At 32.0% G+C, this 20,403-nt stretch overlaps 3 protein-coding genes across 3 annotated transcripts; 2 read left to right on the forward strand and 1 right to left on the reverse strand.

Moving 5' to 3' along the window:
- The first annotated feature begins 998 nt into the window (after positions 1–998).
- On the forward strand, positions 999–4,977 carry LOC132718487 (cytochrome P450 2B11-like). The gene is made up of 6 exons (XM_060702184.1): positions 999–1,688; positions 2,454–2,739; positions 3,050–3,279; positions 3,474–3,693; positions 3,962–4,182; positions 4,326–4,977. The coding sequence occupies exons 1-6, from the start codon at positions 1,313–1,315 to the stop codon at positions 4,511–4,513; spliced, it is 1,521 nt and encodes a 506-aa protein (XP_060558167.1). The 5' UTR covers positions 999–1,312; the 3' UTR covers positions 4,514–4,977.
- Positions 4,978–6,607: 1,630 nt separating this feature from the next.
- Positions 6,608–8,776, reverse strand: LOC132718488 (acylphosphatase-1-like). The gene is made up of 4 exons (XM_060702185.1): positions 8,617–8,776; positions 8,245–8,261; positions 7,118–7,227; positions 6,608–6,860 (listed from the first exon to the last, which is right to left on the reverse strand). The coding sequence occupies exons 1-4, from the start codon at positions 8,687–8,689 to the stop codon at positions 6,737–6,739; spliced, it is 324 nt and encodes a 107-aa protein (XP_060558168.1). The 5' UTR covers positions 8,690–8,776; the 3' UTR covers positions 6,608–6,736.
- Positions 8,777–9,427: 651 nt separating this feature from the next.
- Positions 9,428–12,633, forward strand: LOC132718510 (histidine-rich glycoprotein-like). The gene is made up of 3 exons (XM_060702211.1): positions 9,428–10,046; positions 11,319–11,525; positions 11,797–12,633. Exons 1-3 carry the CDS (start codon positions 10,040–10,042, stop codon positions 12,492–12,494), a joined length of 912 nt encoding a protein of 303 aa, XP_060558194.1. The 5' UTR covers positions 9,428–10,039; the 3' UTR covers positions 12,495–12,633.
- Positions 12,634–20,403: the final 7,770 nt, after the last annotated feature.

The following is a 20,403-nucleotide window of genomic DNA, read 5'->3' on the forward strand; positions in this document are numbered from 1 at the left end:
TATTTGCCATGGTCATCTTTCTGCTGTCGGAGAGGTCTGTGTTGTAAATTACTTTTATCATTTAAACACCAGTTGAAAGGTATATAACACTGAATGGACCTTCGCTATGTAGTCCTTCGAGTCCATAGTTGTGTTTCGTGAGACCAAAATTGGGATATTTTTCGTTTCAAGAATATGTCCTAAGTTATGTCTCTTTTGGTAAGACTCTACAATTTCTGAATAGCGATGAAGATGAACATTTACACATAGCACGTGCCACTGTTTTTTGTGAATGAATTAAATAAAAGTCCAAAACTTTTATTTAAGATGAAAGTATTTATTGAAACGGTCTCCTGTTAGTCCTACAGTTTGTCATAAGTCTATGAATTATTTAATCTTAGTGATCTCGTTGTCTTACAAAATGTATACAGTGAAAAAAAAATATCTATGTAGTGAATGACATAAAATACCTTTCGATTGCCAGAGGAAGGCGAGTGAATAAATTCTTCATAGTCATCAAACATTAATTTTCTTATAATTTAATAAAATATGATTCTTCCTGACCTGACACTTATCTGCCTACAAATTGAACAATGTTGAAAGGCACGACCACGATATTAAAATTATTCTATAATATTACTCTTGAAAATGTCTAGTCGTATTTACATCTGTTCATCGCAAATGTTTTAAGAAGTTATTTTTTTCTAGTCATTTTGAAAATATAAGACAGAACTATGTTTCGACTGCAAGATTGGTGGGTTTTTCATTATTTAGGTTATATCAGGTTAGTTTTGTTTTATAATAACAAATAATTCTTTAGCGATTAATAATTAAGCATAAACGTTATAAAACGTTTATAAGTATAAGGAAACTTCGATCAATCTTGGAATTATTTCCGAATCATATGAAGTTGTAATTATGACTATAAACATATATTTTTTTCTATTCTAAAACCATTCAATAACGTTTAAGTACGTCATCTTGGCCGTGTTATGTTCACAGGAGTGTATTAACTAAATAGGTCAAAGTGCAAATGAAGTTTTTTTTAATGCAATAAATGTAATCTAACTAAGGATTTCATATATAAATAGCATGAACGACTAATTTTAGATATATTATTTTCTATTCTGACATTTCAACTTCTTTTTTTAACGTCGTTGGCCTATCTGATCGTGAAATGTTTTTAAGCTGATACGGCCAATGATTTGACCTCATTTGACTGATGACATACGAATTGAAAATTTCAATCGGTTATTCTGACGAAATGTTAGGATTATAAAAGACAAACATTCATACACCTATAACCATTGGATGGTAAATAATAATAAATGCGATGGATTTACAAACAATATACGCCTTTTTGGCCAGTTTAACCAATATTCCGTTAACTTCGATAATTTTGGTAATCACTGTTAGTGTACTGCTACACCACATTTTCTTCTCAATACGTTATGACCCGCCGTTACCACCTACCCCGAAATTTAAGCTTCCGCTCATTGGACATTTACATCTGTTGGAGCATGACATGAGGAAACCTTTCAAGAAATACAGGAAACAACTTGGAGATGTGTTTTCATTATATTTTGGCGGTAAACTAACAATCGTTATATCAGGTTATGAGACATTGAAAGAAGCATTTCATAAAAATGGAGAATTGTTCGCTGACAGACCAAGTCTCTATATCACAGACATTGCTACGAGAAATCGAGGTAATTTTACAAACTATTTACAATTTGAATTTCTATTCGTTGTTTATCGGATATCTTACGGATAAAAGAGTCTCTAACTAGTTCTTCGTATATTAAGATGCGCATTTTGTCAAGATAGTAAGCATCAAATAAGATGGCACTGATCTGAATATTTTACTATTTATTTTGATTCAAGTTGCATTTGTATTAAATTAATAGTTGTTAAAAATATGCTTAATGTCGAATTATTTCGCTTTTATATGAATTTTAAATGAATATGTATCGTTCATTTAATTGTTTCACAGATGTTATTCATGCCATTTTATATTTTTGCCATCATAAAATATGCAAGAAGGAAAGGAAGTAATGAAGTCAAATGTATTATATGCATGAACGTGCACTGCTTATCAAATTTAAGTATTATCGAAATTTGAAATATCAGCAGATATTAAAGTAAATTATTTCAACTTATTAGATATATGTGACGAATTGTGTTAGACACATAGGAGTTATGTGGTTCGTCCACTGTCAATATTTAGATAGATGACATAATCAAATAATGATTGTTCAGCTTTTATGGTAGAAGAAGACCTTAAGTCAGTAGAACCACTGACGTTCCGTATGTTTCTCACATGAAAGAATCCCATCCCTGACGGCATTCGACGCCCCTTATAAGACCTTTTTTAGAACACAATGCATGCACTAAAATTGTCTTTTTAGTCCATGATCAAATAAAGTGATTTTAAAAGTGAAAGGTTCTTAAAATTCTTGTATTTATATAAATAGGTATTGTACTTGCTAATGGTGAAAAATGGAAAGAACACCGACGGTTTGCGTTGAGTACATTAAAAGATTTTGGAATGGGAAAAAGCAAACTTGAAGGGAAAATTCACGAAGAAGTTCAGTCGTTTATATCTGAAATAGAAGAATTCCATGGGGCATCTTTTGATCCGAAGGATTTTATAAGCACCCATGTAGCAAACATAATATGTTTCCTCTTGTTTAAGGGGAAGTTTAGGCACGATGATCAAAGATTCTTAGGAATGATTAACCTCATCGACGAAAATATGATGTAAGATTTTGTATTCTACACAATTTTAACATCTCAATATCATTTTGGTCAATATGCACACATACTATGCAATAAAACATATTTTGATATAAAGTCAGAATATTTTACTCTTATTTGATAACAAAAAAAGTAACAAATAATAAAACGTTGTGGAAATGAGATCAATTTCAATGTTTAATCATACGTTTCAAGATGCTTGAAATGAATATAGTAAATCCAGAAATAAAAGACTATTACTTAAATGTATTTACAATGATGAATGCAGGTTTTGAGAATTTTTGTAAATATTTTTTGTTATGTATTTTTCTAGATCATCAGCTGGGCTTGCAAATCTCATGCCATGGTTAGCGGAATTTCCAGGTGATCCGCTGCAATGCAAGAAAATGATTCGCAATGCGGACAAAATATTTGAGTTTATTGGAGATATCATTGACGAGCATGTACGTGAATATGATGAAAACGATATTGAAGATTTCACAAGCGCTTATATTAAAGAAATGAAGAGGAAACAATTGAACGAGGAGTCAACAACTATGAGCTGTAATTACATATACATCAGCAATGTGTTTTCAGTTATTAATTATCATAATTAGTAACCTATCTTTTTGATGTATTTTAAAATTTCTAAATGGATAAAAGGATTGACCAAAAGCAATTTAAGAAAATACTATGAGTTTGGTAATATGTATTCGTGCGAATGTTTGCGTTTATTATGTGTGTTTTTTACTTTGTAGATGAGGAGTTATCAGGTAATATTGGAGATCTGTTTGTGGCAGGCGCACATACAACAACAGCATCAATGAGATGGGCATTAATTTGTCTCGTGCAATTCCCTGATATACAAGAGAAGTTGTACAAGAGTATAACCGAGAGCATAGGGGACCATAGATTACCTTCAACTGCGGATAAAACAGCTCTTGCCTACCTTGAAGCTTTTTATTTGGAAGTACTAAGGTAAGACGACTTGATGTTTAAATTAAGGTAACAAAAAGGGCATAATATATAATTATAGTTTTGTAATTACACACATGCTATTTAATTAAATGAGTATTAATTAGGCACGAATACGCTTTAGAATTAAGACTAATGAAATAATACCATGATAACGTTAACAAGAGTTCGTCTAATTGCGTTGTTGTTAATGCTTTCGAGGGATCACCCTTTATCCAGATTTTTATCAATTGCGATAGATATTTATCACATATTGTTGTAAAATTTGCAGATACTGCACTGTAGTGGTAACAGGTGGAGTGCATGCAACTACAAAAGATTTGACCTTCAAGGGATATACAATCCCTCAACATGCGCTTATAATGCCTGACATACATTCTGCATTACATGACCCTGATGTTTGGAATGATCCAGAAATCTTTAGACCTGACCGATTTTTAGATGATGCTGGTACTATAAGAAAGCGAGATGAAATGATAGCGTTCTTTCTGGGTGAGCTCTTTTTATAGTTCTATTACTTTAATAATTGTTCCCATTTAAGACTCCTTAAACCGATAAATCCGTACGTGGATAATACAGAAATACGCCAGGTACATATATTTTCATTTTCTATTAAGCGTATATTTATATTTTAGGGAAACGAAGTTGTATAGGAGAATCTTTGGCAAGAGCTGAGTTACTTATCTTCATAGGTGCTCTTGTTCAAAAGTTTCGTTTAGAATGTCCCGAGAATGAGACAGTGTCAGTTGAAGATCTTGACGGAGAATTTGGATTGGTACATACACCAAAACGGTATAGAGTTGTGGCAATTGCCCGTGCTTAATTAAGCATCATATATGAATGACTACACCATAAAATATGCGGTACATAGACATATATTTGTATGTATACATGTATATTAAATTGATCATAAATAGAAGAATATATCATTAAATGTATCAGGTACAATCCCTTTCTGCATTACTGTGTTACTCATTATAATTGTTTATAGTTTGTTTGAAATATATTTGAAAATACATTTATTGCATAACATGTATCAAAAATGAGTGAATGTACAAATGCATCATGATATTTGTCATTAACAGATTAATTTCTCATAAAGTGTTAACATTCTCGTATAAAGAGGAATATTATTTATTATTAGCTAATACATGAAATATATTATAATTAATTAAATTTAATCATATTATAATGAATGTATCATAAGTTTTATAATAATTCAAATAGTATATCAGAAGAAGTAAATTACCACTATTCCTAATACATTCTCTAATTAACTTCACAACTATTACATTTTTAATATTTTTGATATAAATATTAATTAATTGTAAATATATGTTTATTGTATTTGTTTAGTCATAAACATTTTTCTTGCCATCTTTTTTGTTGTAAACTTATCATCAATTTGCCGAAAATCTATATAAGACTTAAATCTTTTGCTCAATAAAGGGTCTATATATATATATGTTACCGAGTTTTATTTTATTTCATACTTCCTATTTCAATAATTTATTAGCTATTTTAGTGACTTTGTAATATTTCTTCTTTCATATTTCACTATCTATAAATCTTTAACCAATAGTAAAGCTTGCAAGTACACGACTTTATATAAAAAATATTTAAAAAATAATTGGTCCATTACGGAAGGTATGTAATACCATAAATAATGATGTTAATGGCGGTATATCAAACCACAAAAAAATTGCCTATGGATGTTGTTGGGTAAGTGTGAGACCCATGATCCGATTTCAATTATTTTTATATAGCAGATAAATTGTTCAGGAACAAAATATTATTGTTCTTCATATAAACGTCTAGAACTCTATCAACATTTTTATCCATGAAATATTTCACAAGAATATCCAAATGCTACATTTCTATAGGTTTTTATGAATATTTAAAATATTAATGGAATATGTTCTAATTAATCAACTAACTTAAATTAAAACGATAAGCAGTAAGTATATCTATCGAATAAAAACAGAATCTCTAAGTAATAAGTAATAAAACGTTTAAGGTTCCATGTTCTGTCTACCTTATATAGAGCTTATGATTGTCATTACAATGTTTTTGATATCATTCAAAGTAGAAATATTTAGAAGTCAAATACTCTAAAAATAAATTCTTTTGCAGTATACTAAATGCGCACGTTTATTTCTAACAACCATGAGCTTCTTTCGTTAATTTTTGCCCTTCATTTTTATCGAAGAATACAAACATAAAGCTCAATAGGTAGAGCGTTGAATTGTGAATCGGCGACCCGGGTTCGATTCCCCGACGGTGCAGGGAACTTTCCTTGTGATTCATCATGAAATCTTTTCTACTGGTCATTCGTATTGTTCGTCTGCTCTGGCATGTACAGAAGCTTCAGTTCCTTGCGAATGTGAAAGCAACTAGAACTGGTAAACTGTTTGACATGCCCAGGAACTGAACTGTGTTCTAGTAAAATCAATGTGGCTTACTGCCATGATCCGGAGTGAAAACTTACAACACCAATACCACCACCAACAACATTAGGGTATTGATATCCATTGTCTTTAACAGACGTAAGTTTACATGATTCACAACATTTTAACCGTTATTAGTTGATTACAGTTACCTCATTCCGATACCATCCTGAAGCTAGAGTAAACTAGTTGAAACTGAGTATGATCTTATTTCAAAGGTGTCGGAAATTCATGCGCATGCATATATTATGCATTAATAATTGATACAAATAAAACGCCTGTCATCTATGTTTACTATCTTTACATCTAAAATTGTAGCATGTATAAACCATTCAATGTTATCTTGCCAAATAATCTACGCTCATGTGGCATGAATCCTGTTGTAGAATGTTTTGAATGTCAAAATCACGAATAAAAACCGAGTATGCAACTAGTGGGGGAAAAGGGATATATAGAAGACAACAGTAGTGTATATATACTGTATGATGATTTAATACTGTATTGGAGGTGAACACTTGATTAATAATACTGCATCATTTTGTGTTTGACATATAAGCTCACACAAAGTGTTTATGTTCTGTCTAGAGGACACTGACCATCTACCAATCACTTGGTTCTATTGAAAACTGAGGATGCTCCAGATTAATTATTTCCCTTTCATTCTGAAACTGACATCCTTGTATGACACATTCTGGGCTACCTTCCTTGTATAACCAATTTTGCCTGAAAATTGAAATTAAAGGTTCAGGTACAACATTTCATTACCCATATGCAGATCGATTAAGTTATGTTTGAAAATATACTATAAATGGTGCAACATCATTCATGACCCCTTGCTTAAAATCATACAGTATCTTCTGAATAAAACATTTACAAAACTGTAAGTATACGCTGTATTAAAGTCATTATGTTATTTCTCTACAGACATCAGCTTATTTTGCAAAAATTCAGAATTTTGACCAATGAAACGCACAACTTACATGAGTTTAACATTCGCCTTGTTCCCCTGGATCACCCCTTTAATGGAACCTGTTCGTGTATTTTTCACACAACCAGTTACGCCAATTTTACTTGCTGCTTCCAATGTGTACTGAAATTAGAAAATAACCTAAAATGATTCAAATTGAATCATCTAATTATGTGTCTAAATGTAAGATATATTCATGTATCTTTATTTCACACTTAATAAGATATAACCAATGAACTTTCAGCATTTGAACTACGTAATGTTCCGATGAAAATATTCATGAACGGATCCAATATAATCAATTTATAACTATTTCCAGAGTACAAAACATCCATATCAAGTCCATATCATACCCGATATAGCCCCGTTTTCAATTTTAAAGTCCAAAATATCTGTAGCAAATACATATTATACTCCATCTAGCCTTATTTCCATTTTCAATGTCAAATTATTTATGTAATTTCCTCATTGTATTTGATATAACAAAGTTTTGACAAAATGTCACAAAAATTAAATAGAGGTCAATAAACATTAAACAATACTGATTCTATATGACTCGTACACCGCTGAAAAACCTGTATCAGACTCGACTATCGTTTCGTCGAATATAGGTTTGACAGCAGTGTATGTACTCGTCCAATAACATTTCGTATCGACCTCAGCATTATATAATAACCTCATATAATAACCTCATAAAATTCATTAACTTTAATTAATTCATTTAACAATCAATGGACATTTCATTCACTTAGCATTTCAATATACTTCACGATCGATATGATTGTAATTTATTATGATAAGATAGATAATTACTATGTTCCCGGTTATTTATAGGCAAAATTTCACGTTTTCCGATAAGAATACAATATTTCTGAATAGATCATACATTTTTGGGTTTTATTTGATAACGTTAAGGTACATAAAAAACATATCAAAAGTGAATAAATTGGTGTTGCGCATTGACTTGCCCGACTCGCCAATATAGAACCAGATTAGCCTCTGTCTTATTTTCTTCTTTATTTTAGCATTGTAAATTGAAATCACTTAAATTTATTAAAGAGACTGTCCCAAAAAAGAAACATGTTAAGTCCACTATTCACATCTAGTGGCGGGGTAAAGGATGAATTGAAAATCAATTACCTTTCTAAAGTAAACACCTGAAATAGAATAAAAATGACTTTGAGATTTATATTTGCTATATGTACAAACGATTATCAATATTTCAATGCTATGAAAGTGGAAGCTTGAAGATTATTCTGAAATGTTCTGTTTTTCCACGATATATGTTCATTTAAACAAGACAATTTACTAAATTAACAATCAACAATTCATACATATCAACTTGACAAATCACATATAAATATTAAACTATATATACATAACGTTCTATTTCGATTTTATACATATCAGTCGAATCTTCACACTTCATTAGTAATAATGCTTCATAAACAAACGAAACAATATACAAATATATACAAAAGATAAAATAAAGAAAATGTATTAATTTTTTACCTTGAACGAGGCCGAATACCTCAAAATCCACTGATAACAGCCTCGACGGATCTAAATAACTCGTTTCCTCCATTGCTTTCACTATAACTAATATATTTAATGTATAGGGTAAAATTGTTTAGGGTAACTGTGTTTATTGAATTCTATATTGATTACCGCTTTAAATCAATCATTAATCTTTTATACACTTGTGCATATTTATCGATCATACTATTTGTGTGTACATTTTATTCTATTGTTATTGTACGTTTGATCAATTGTTCATGAACCACTTAAAACTGGAAAAAACGGGAAAAAGAAAACCACTTATTATTTCCTTTAAAATGTTTATTTTGCGATTAAATGGAAAACTTAAGTTAAAAAAATAACAGAAATTTTTTTGATAAAATATTTTAGGATAAGGTTTAAAAAATGTAATATTTATTGTTAGGGCTCACTTTTTTATATGCAGGTAATTTGCAGTTAAGGAAAAGCCCTTAAAATTGTTTTTAATTTTAAATTTTTTTTTAAATTTTAACTATGATTCCCTTCAAAAAACAGCCCAAACAAATAAAAACTTTTACTTTATAGCTTCGTTAAAACCCAAAATATTCTAAAATTTTTTTCTAAAAAGTATAGATATTTGGCAAAAAACTAGGGAGTTATTAAAAACAAATGATCCTACTTTGTAAGAATATATCAAGGAATGGTAGGAAAACGCGATATACGTTTAAGACATGGTGTCATACGTCAAATAAACGTTTCCATACGCATACACTGAACATGTTCAAAATTATTCAACGCATACGGGCGTTTGAATTTAATAGCTTTATGCGCACGCTAAAAGCTGGAGATTAGCTACAATATTATAAACTGGAGTCAACAATTTGTTCCTCGTAAATTGCAGGTCAGAAATGCTTCTTAAACGGTTGCCGAAGAAAACTTTGGCGGCTGATATGTGTCCTGTCGCATTTTTGCTCCTGCAGGCGAAATCATAATAATCACTTTGTCTTGCAGAGCGCCGGACGAAAACACGAATCTGCTTGCGCCCCGCGGAACAAAAATACGACATAGCACATATCAGCCACCATAAGACCCCATACCCCAACAGAAAAACAAACTAACAAATTAATAACTCATGCGTGTATCCCACCCTCCTCTACGGTAAAATAAATATTTTGACAATCCCATTTTAAATTATATGATCACAAAATATCCACACCTTTTTAACATTTGGATATACAAACGGACATGTTGTAATTTGATACCATCAAGTTAAATTTGTTTACCGATATTATGTCAGGTGTAAATGAAGTTTGAAAGAATGAGGAAGATATAATCTTTACGTCTACACCTATACAGACTTATAAACTAAATAAACACGCTTAAATTCAGGAGTTTTACTGACAGGCTCTCTTATTTTATTAAAAGTCAAGTTCAAACAATGCCAGGTATGTGAATTTACAACATTTTTTCTGTATTTTGTTTATACGATCGATTTTTTATGAACATGTTAGTTTCTTTTCAAGGTTGCATAATATAGTGTTTATCTTTTATTTAGGTCAACAAACAAGAACAAACATATGATCTTAATCTATTAAAGTAAATATAAGAACTGTTTTCGGAAGACTTTCAGAATAATTATAAATAATTATGTAAATTGTCACTTGATGAAAATAACGTTCAATAAATAAAATATTAATAAAGGTACTATTTTAGCATGAACAATTAGAGTCAACCAAAACAAAATATGTTAACATTAAAACAAGCTTCATGACGAGTTGAATATTGTTTAAGATAAATTTAAAACAAACTAATACGTTCAGACCTCTAAAAGAGTAAACAATGGCTTTTTTGTCTGACATTTTACCTAACGTAAGTCGGCCTCCATATTGTATTCTAAATCAATAGATATTGAACTTTTTCGTGTTGCTTGTTATCATTCAATATAACTTATCAGTGATTTTACAAAATCAGTTTTTGCCTTTTTTTCTACATCCTATTTTGTTTTTCTAATAGGTGTACATTTATAACTTTAAATGAGATGTATTATGACCGGATTTAAAAGAGGAAGTATAGAACGAGGTTGTTACGTTAAGCGTGAAATTATCATATCATGTTTTTGTATGTTTCAAAAGAGAAGAATGGGAGAATTTTTTTATAATATTGGTCACTTTGTAAATTGTTGAGAAGTATGAATTCAAAGATGTCTCTCTTACAAGTGTTAGACATAGAGTTAAAATTTCCAACTGCCAAATTGATAAAAATATAAAAAAAAATCTAATAAATTACCCAGTATATATAAGTTACATATTTGATATAAGACGTACGTAACCTTAATTTGCAAATTAACTTCGTTACTGTAAATGGATCATTCGCCGAAACAGTGCCTCTTTTCTCTTGCTTAAGTCACAACAAAAGTGTCACAACCAAATCACCCTTTTTTGAAGACACATGTCTATGCTTTTAAAATTTGTTAAATATATTAACAGAATTTAATTGTTGCTGCTTCTTTTATATATTGTACAAAATAAATTAAAACGGTAGATAAACCTTTGAATCTTGGCACACGCCTTTGTCAACTTTTCTCCGACAATTACTGTCAGAGGTATTTGATATTTATATAACTATCAATGTACCAATTGAACATGAAATAATATAGTATCATACTTATTAAGTTTTTAAATATATAACGACACAAGTTTCTTTCTTTTTTTCTCTAGATTGTAAACCACTCAGTTCACACAGGCAAAATCCACCTGTGTTTACAAAAACAAATATGTTTGAAATCATACCAGACAAGCACGAACTTGGTACGGGATCAGAGGTGACAGTAAAATGTGCTCCAAATCTTAAATTACAAGGCGAATCTTCTTTGAAATGCTTAGCTAATGGAGAATGGAATTATACAAGTATACCGGTTTGCAAAGGTACATATTATTTTGAAACGACCGTTTCATTTTTGAATGTTTTTTTCAAGGTGTCATTTAGTAATCACTGGTAAAGTAGTAAGGTTTTATCACGTTAAAACAAACTTAGCAAATGCCGCCTTAAGATTCTCAAAAGAGTTATAATTATTACAACTAAATGAACATCTTAAACATAACGCTGCAGATTGACAATTATCTTAATAATAGAACCAGCTCGTGCACTATTGTTTATATTGAAAGAGTAACCGTGCACTTCCGCATATCATTTCAGAAATAAATACAAATGCTGACATCTCATGGACCAATACTCCATGGAAAGTAGTTCTTATCTCTGTTATATGGGGAGTTGCAGCCTTGGTTGTACTTGCATTAGTCATTAAAAGTGTTGCCATTTGTATTCGGAAAAGGAGAGAAAATAAAAACAAACAAAGGCATTACACATATGGAGGGTCATATAAACGTCATGGAGATAGACATGTACACAAACATCACGAAGATAACGATAGGCATCACACCAATCATACTGGCCAGAATGGTCATCATCAATATAACCAGAGTGATCATCATGATGGATTTCATAGTCATCATGAGAAACATGGAGGACATAACCATCTGAATAAGAGTCATGATAAAATTCATCACCACAGTCACGATCACGGACATGATCACAGTCATGATCACAGTCATGATCAAGGAAATGATCACGGTCACGGTCATGATCACGGTCATGGTCGTGATCACAGTCATTGTCACGGACATGATCACGGTCACAGTCATGGTCACAGCCATGGTCACGGACATGATAATGATCATGGTCACGGTATTCATAAGAAAACTCATCATAAAGGAAGTCATGGCCATGAGGACCACAAAGATAAACATGTTCACCATAGAAGTATATACGATCAAGCGTCTGGCCAGAGTGAAGCACTTTCAGCGTATGATGTACCCATGAAAGATTTGAGATAATACCATATATAATTGTATATATGACTATATCAATTTGAGTACTTCACCGTTTTTGTAACATTTTCTGTGAAGCATTTTTGCAAACAGGGTCAACATCTATCAGGTCATATTTTTGATATATATTAACAATTTGTTTGATCCACAGGTCATTTGTATGTTTCAGTGAGGTAAATTACACAAAATTACTGAAAATTTTTGTAAATATTTAATCACTTCAACAGTAATAACTTGCAAAAACAATCGTAACCCCATTATGACAATAATAAAGAGAATGTAAGTTGATAATAAACAAACCTAAAGTAAACATATGAAGTGAAAGTAAAAAGACAATCGGCGGTTTGATTTTAGGACCGTTGACTTTCTTTATAAAGAATTTTCCCTTGCTTTTGGTAAAAATTTTCACTTTCAAGATGACAAAAATAATGATTCATTTATTAAGTTACAGTAATTATAGATAGATATTTATAGAACATACATTTTGTTTTTATTTAATCAGAATTAAAGTGATTTATTGCTTAAATTCTTTCAGAAGAGGCCCAATATATCATCCCCCAGATGTTTCTATCACTGATCATACCTAAGTAATAATTTTTCAATTGTGCATAGCAATCTGACAAATTTCATATATCATTCATGTTTTAACAATATGGTACTATACTAAAAAATTCTAAAACTTACGTAGCATTTGTATTGTTTATGATTTTTAAACTATTTGTATTCAATGAATCTGTTTACGCTTAACACTAACATACATGTAATTACAGGTGTCAATAGCTGTTTTACATTTTCAATTACTGTCCTGTTTTCCATATCAATGTTGTTTTATGTTACTCGTCCTTCTTGATTGCAGTACAATTTGATTTATCTTGAAATGTTTATGCTCATCTTGAAGCATGCAGCTTTAAATTATGAACCGTTACATAGTGTCATATCTTGATTTCAAGTGGATTAGTTTGTGACTAACTTGACATAACTTCCTTTTCTTCATCGTTGTACATCCAAATTTCACACTTACTGTAACAATTAGTATTTGCACACGTGTTGTTGCTTTTACATCAAGTAAGAGGTTAAAAACATCTTTTGGTGCGAGGTCAAATCTAAACTTATAACCACACTTTTGATCTATTCTGTTAAATCAAACACTGTCTCCCGACTAAATATTTCGCTGAAATTGGCGACGACAAGGACCTACACACTATTCAGTTGTACGTCTGAGTGTTTAAGTACAGCTTATGAAAGTCTAAAACATTACATAAGTAAAAAGAAGATTAGGTGTACTACTTAAAGTCTGTATCTGACTGCTTCTTTCAAAATGTATGTTTGTAGTTTTGTTTTAACTTTCAAATTTAAATGTATATTTATATGAATCAGATTGGCCGCGTTTTACAGGATATTGCATGGCGGTTTCCACCATTTTGCGTGTTCTGTCTCTTCTTTCTTCTTTAGCAAAGCATCTTCTGAGAAGTAAAGCATTTGCCTTAAAGCAGATGAGGCGAGAATACTTATTTTGTCGTCAAGCTCGGTCTCATTTTCATAGTTCTTTATTGGAAATACATTGTTACGTGGAAGACCGAGCAGGTCTGCTATCTTCTGAACAGCCTCTTCAACATTTGTGCTTGAACAGGCTAAGGAAATATCCTTCTTCACATCTTTACAGAGATTGTCTATTTTTGTTAGAACAACTGTTTGTACTATACCTGTTATAAATATAAAAATGAATAATTTAGTAAGTTTATCATGTTATCTCCTATTCGGTGTTTATGTAACGGTTCAGTGTTTTCTGGTTAATCATCCTTTAATGCTTCTATGAAAATGTTGAAATAATTCATCACTTAAAAAAAGGAAAAAACAAAAAATGTTTTGATTTGCAAAAAAACTTTTTTTTTTTGGGAAAACAAAGTTTTTAGGAAAAAAAAAATTTAAAAGGGTTTCAAAAAGAAAAAGCAAAAAGTTAGGTTTTAATAATTTGGTCCTTAACGTAACGTTTTAACCAACCCATAACAAAAAAGCCAAACCCCTTTCCCCCTTTTTTAGGTTCTGAAAAGGGCTGATTTTTGTTTAAAACCTTTTGATAAAAAAAGTTCCCCTGATGTTTTCAAACAATTTAAAAAACCCCTATGCAAAGTACTCTAAACATTGGCAGACGGGGGTTTCCGTTAATACCCCAAGAAACTGAATGCTCCCTTGAAAAATAAAAAAAAGAAAAATTAAAAAAATATTTGAAATTTTTAAAACATTTAAAACAGCAAATTTGCTTTAAAAGGTTTTGTAAAAATATTTTTTGCATATTACTTTTTGTTTTACTTCGTTTTAGTAATGTATATTACGGATAGAATAGAAAAATAAGAATTTCCCACAAAAAAAGGCCCAAACGACAAAAAAATTGAAAATGTTGCGGCCGGGGTTTCAATGAGCCTTTGTTCAAACCCCGGTAACTTTCGAAGTTCAAGTTTCCGCCCCGTCCTATAACCGATTAAGCAGAAATTCAACATTTAAATACAAAATGGTAAAATTTTGAATTTAAAAATATCCGCAGATGTGTTCATAGGTTATCATGGAACTTTCAATGTTACTCGCTATTGCCATTCAATGAAAAGCGGCATATGGTCCCCAAGTCATAGAATGCGTGTCCCCCAAACGGGTAAACAATAGGCAGAACTTAATAAAATGGAATTTGAAAGGGGGTCAGAGGTTATGATGACTTCATATCACAGATAAGACGTCAAAAGACAAAAGCAAAAGCAGGCAACATTTCCTAAAGATGATTCAACATTATTCAAGTAGGAATATTGGAACCACCCAAATAGAAAATGGCCAAATAGTTAAAACTTAAATATATTAAAAACACAACAAAAAATGTCGTGCCGAACGATCTATAAGGATCGGACATATAAAAACTCTGATTTAATGTACGGGAAAACTTTAACAGCCTCCACACGGCAAAAAAAAACAAACGCTGATGTGGCGATAAAATAGAGAAAATAACAGAAATCCTACAGAGAGTCCAAAACGACAAAATTGAAAATGTTGCAGGCTCGGTTTGATTGAGTCTGTTCATGGACAGTACTGTTACGTGCAAACTACCGTCCATGCCTTTACACCGGCTTAAGCAAATTAAACATTTAGGTATGAAATGGTAAAATTTTGAATTTAGAAATATCCGCAGACGTGTTTATACGGCGGTTATCATGGGGCCGTCAATGCGACATGTTAGTGCCATTCCATGAAAAGCGGCATATGGTCCCGAGGTAATAGAAAGCAAGTGCCCTAAACGAGTAAACAATGTGCGGAACTAAATAAAATGGAATTTTGAATGAGTATTCTATAATCTTATAACATGTTTTTTGACAATTGCAAAGAAGCAATACCTCGTAGTGGTCTTTTATGTGTCCATCCAATAAATATTTGCAGTCATCATGATGAAGACCATTGAGTTCTCCATTCCGCGTGTGTCACATAAACAGAAGTTCATGTCTGTACAACTTTGATCTTTTACAGCGTAGGTGGTATAATTAAATAATGAAGATACTTGTAACATTATTTCCGGGATTCCATTTAAGAAACACATGCGATTTAGCTAAGAGTCTAGATTCAGTATGTTATCAAATTTTTTTTTTCATTCAGTTTAACATATTTAATTTAAGTTGGAATCCCAAAGTACTGGCTTGGAAATTCCAGCAGAATACGTTATTGAGGTTACTATATCTAGGTCAAGTTTTTCTAAATTTAAACCGTTAGTCATGTTAATAACCTCTTCATTTGTACGTAAAAATTAAACTTTGTTTTTTTATCATAAATCTGCTATTTATTGGCGACGCCGGTAAGCGGCGTCGTCTCTTATGGAATGCTTTTTATTTTGGCCTATGGAAGGAGCTGTTATTATTAGCAGTTAATGACATGGTGTGTTAATTAGTCTTATTTTGATTCGTAAAAATCAAGTAAACAAATATGTTGTTATATTTGTATTTAATAACTTTATGTAAAAAGCATGTGTTATCGTGATATTATTTTCACGAAATTGCAGGTTAAGTTTAAACAGCTTGTCCCTTATTTTATTGGCAATACTAAAAACCCGGATTTCGAATATCGTTGTGGTCTACATTGATGCGCGTATCCTTCATTTATATATTTTCAAAATTTTCCTACAAGAAGAAAGTTCACCTGCAAATGAAGTATAAGAATAGGTAATGGAACTGTTGTAAACGATTATCTTTTGATTTTATCCTTATTACGTTTATCTGTTGCGCAGAATGGTTGTTTTTTACAAAGTGTACCAGTATCCGGATGTTGAAAGCTATCCGATTTTCTGCAATTACTGCTGTCACATGGCCATCTATTTTTAAAAGAATACTGTACCATTAATTTGCATGGCTTAATAAAACTGAGCCTGCAAACATTTCATAATTTTGCTGTTTTAGGGTGGTTCTGTTGGGTTTCAGGGTTTTTCCTATTTTAAGGGGGAAGTAAAATTTCATTGTTTACCTAAATTATGTTTGTTTCTTTCTATAATGTTTTTACATTTAGGTTTGATTACTTGTACTTAACTTTTCAATAATGATATTTTTTTTGTAAAATTTTACCAAGTTGTAAGGTCATCAAAAGCATTGTTAATGTTAATTTAGATTTCATATTTATTTAATAGAAACTGGGAATTTATCAATGTTATTGCATACAGATATCTTAGTATATTTATATTGATGAGACTTATTACATGTTAATGATTTCTGAATTTTTAAAGAGACAGTTATGTTCATTGTGATTAAAAGGGATTGAGGACCTTTTCATTCAAAGTTATAAATGTAGTCACCGAGTACTTGATTTGAAAATGTCCTTAAACTTGGATCAAGGCAAAATAAATTTTATAAAAGTCTAAAAAATCCATTTCAAATAGTTTCTTCTATTTTTTTTTTTCTAACATGTGTTTATAGTTTTGAAAAAGGAAGTTATTGTCTTATTATTTTAATGGAGGAAACAGAGGTCCTCAACCTCCAGGTCTCCTGATCAACCCCGACAACAGACATTACATAGCGTGGGTTGTTATTACCCTTGAATAAAATTTGTTGCACTTAAATTAAATGCGGGTGATTTTTGTGCCCATGAAGACCCAACATGAGTACAAAAGTAAACACGGCGCCAGATTGAACGAAAAAATGAAAATACAACTCTACCACAAATGGTTCGTTTGTTGGCATTTTCAATGTTTTGTGCGCCCGGATTGCCCCCTTGATGCAAAATACAAATTCAGCCTTCATAAAAAAATTTCTTATCATAAAAAAAAGGTTAGTTTTTTATCTGTACAAAAAAAGATTATTGTACATGTTATTAGCACAGTTATTTGGGCACTTTCAAATTGACCCTGTTATAAAATAATGGCACCAGCCAATAACTGTCTAAGCCCTTTTTAGTAAAATTAATCATCAATAATAATATAAATTGTTATTTTAAATAAGACTATGAGTATGTTTAAAATTTTTTTTCTTATTTTATTAAGTTTAAGAATTAATTATCTGTTAATTTAAAAATCTAAAAGTTCTGTCACGGTTTAGAACTGTTCACTATTTAGGGGAAGAAAAATGTGTAAGCCCGGCCAGATTAGCTTAAATGCAACTACAGCTGCGGTTACATTATTCTGTGGGTCAACAGTTCGAGTTTTGGTCAAGCCTCAAAGTATTTCTTTCATCCTGTGGATGCATATAAGGCAGTGAGTTCAATTCACTATTGCTCTGTAACATAAGCAAAGTCAAGGACACAAATCAATATAGTGGGGAAATATATGTTGTGGTTTTAGAACTGGTTTCATTAAATTAAAGAGAAAATGGTGTAGGCCGGCCCGGATAGCTCAGTTTGGTCTTCTTAAAGTCATGGGTTTCGAGTCATGGTCAGGGCAGTTTTTGCAGTCAGGGTTTTAAGAAGTGGTTTTTCAACTGACAAATGTTTTGATTCATGTAACAGATTTGCATTTAAATTTGAAATGGACAAAGGCAGTATTGCAATGATACTTTTTAGATCTTCAAAGGGCATGTTTCAATACAGTTTGATCCCTAAAACTGCACATGAAGAAAGTTCTTTTTTTTTTCTTTTCATTGTAAACTTCAAGCATCCGCCATATTGTACAGACATTCTTTACATGGGGGTTTAATTCTTATCTCTGAATTAACAGCAGCTGGTGGATGTGGGCTGGGGTCCTCTTCTACACTGCCCTGAAGTACCTATAGTGTACCCAACGGATGTTCATTTTGGTTCCTCTTTTATGTTTATTATTATGTCAATGGACATGTCTGCGACCCCCTAAGCAAATAAGCTTTTTATTATATGCACAGGCACGAGATCAGACCTGGGAAGAAAAAATATTGACCAGATTGAAATAAAAAAACCGTGTTTCATCCCTTAAAAAGTGTCAAAACAAAATAAAAATTGCCCTTTAAAAAACGTTAAAAATGTTTTTTAAAGGAATGGACCCCTTGGGGGGGGGAGGAAAAAATGAAGGAATTAGGGGGGGGGGGGGGTGGGGGTGGGGAAATGGTGGGGTGGAGGGGGGGAGGGGGGGGGGAGGTGACAGATGTTGGGAGGGTTAAGGGGGGGGGGGGAGAGGAGGTGAGGGGTGTGGGGTGGGGGAGGGAGGGGGAGCAGGGAGGGTTGACGAGGGTGTGGGGGGGTGGGGGGGGGGGGGGGGGGGAAGGGCGGGTGGTGGGTGTTGGGGGGGGAGGGGGGGGGGGGGGGGGGGGGGGGGTAGGGGGGAGGGGGGAGGGTCAAATAATGTAATAGGTTACTGTTAATAAAGTACACATTTTTTTAAGGTTATTGATAAGGTGCAACAGCTAGGAATCTAAAGTTCTTTTTGGCGTTCCGCCCCTTTGATGCTGTTGCATCAATGCTTTTCTTGTTAAAATACTTAAAAACATTTTATTTACGTGGACGTACTTTTTCTTAATCGAACAGTATCATCTGCTTGTGTAAACTACAAAATACGTACTCCATTACGTAATTGGTGTTTGATCGTCTGCTTTTACATGCGATTTCTGAAAATTGTTCTATTTCTGCTTGCATTGCTACCCTGTGTAATAAAAAAAGAACCAATTGGAAATGCTTTATAGGAAATGAATAAGCTTTGAGCAATTTTGAAGAAAGAAGAATACTAGGTATGCTTTTTAAATTAAACAAGAAGTATCTTAAAAAAAAGATACTCGGCCGAATTAAAACTGGTTAACCATAGCCTGCATAACAATGACGTAATAATTTATTGTAGGGTTATTATCTTGAAAAATGGAACACTTTAAGATGTATGTGTATCTAAACAAACCTGTCGAGTTTCGGTAAGTAAACGCAATTTTTAACAGCAACATCTACGCAGTCGGTATTGCCATAATTTTTATAAATACTTAAAGGGAAAGACAAGGTTAAAATAAAAACTTGATTTCAGAAAAAGAATACTATAAATAATAAGTCTGCAAATTTTCTACCGCCAAATAATAATATTAAACGAATGATAACAAAATTTAAATCGCTAAATCACCGATTTCTACAAATTGGTAAGCGCGGCCATGTTTGTGTATTGGCCGTATAAAAAACAGGTGCGCGTGATGTCATTTCCCCACATCTTTTAGATTCGTGATAAATCTAGTTTGAATCGTAAGGAAATATTAATTATAATTAAGTATTGATCAGACAATTTAATTTTCAACAGGAGGTGTAGAGGAGATTTTTTATGGTTCAAAATACGTAACAATATCAAAAAAAAAAAAAATAAAAAAAAATAAAGAAACGTAAGGCCTAGCCAAAAGATCTAGCCGATTTACGTGAGTCACGAACGACTTGCCAGGACGCACTGTATTGTCTAGCCGTACGGCAATTTTCAAAAAATATATGGAAGTTCGAACGTTATAAAAATTGTTGATTTTTCATGCTTAGC

This window comes from Ruditapes philippinarum, unplaced genomic scaffold, assembly GCF_026571515.1.
Source record: "Ruditapes philippinarum isolate M1 unplaced genomic scaffold, ASM2657151v2 ctg386_1_1_1_1, whole genome shotgun sequence".
Taxonomy (NCBI): Eukaryota; Metazoa; Mollusca; class Bivalvia; order Venerida; family Veneridae; genus Ruditapes; species Ruditapes philippinarum.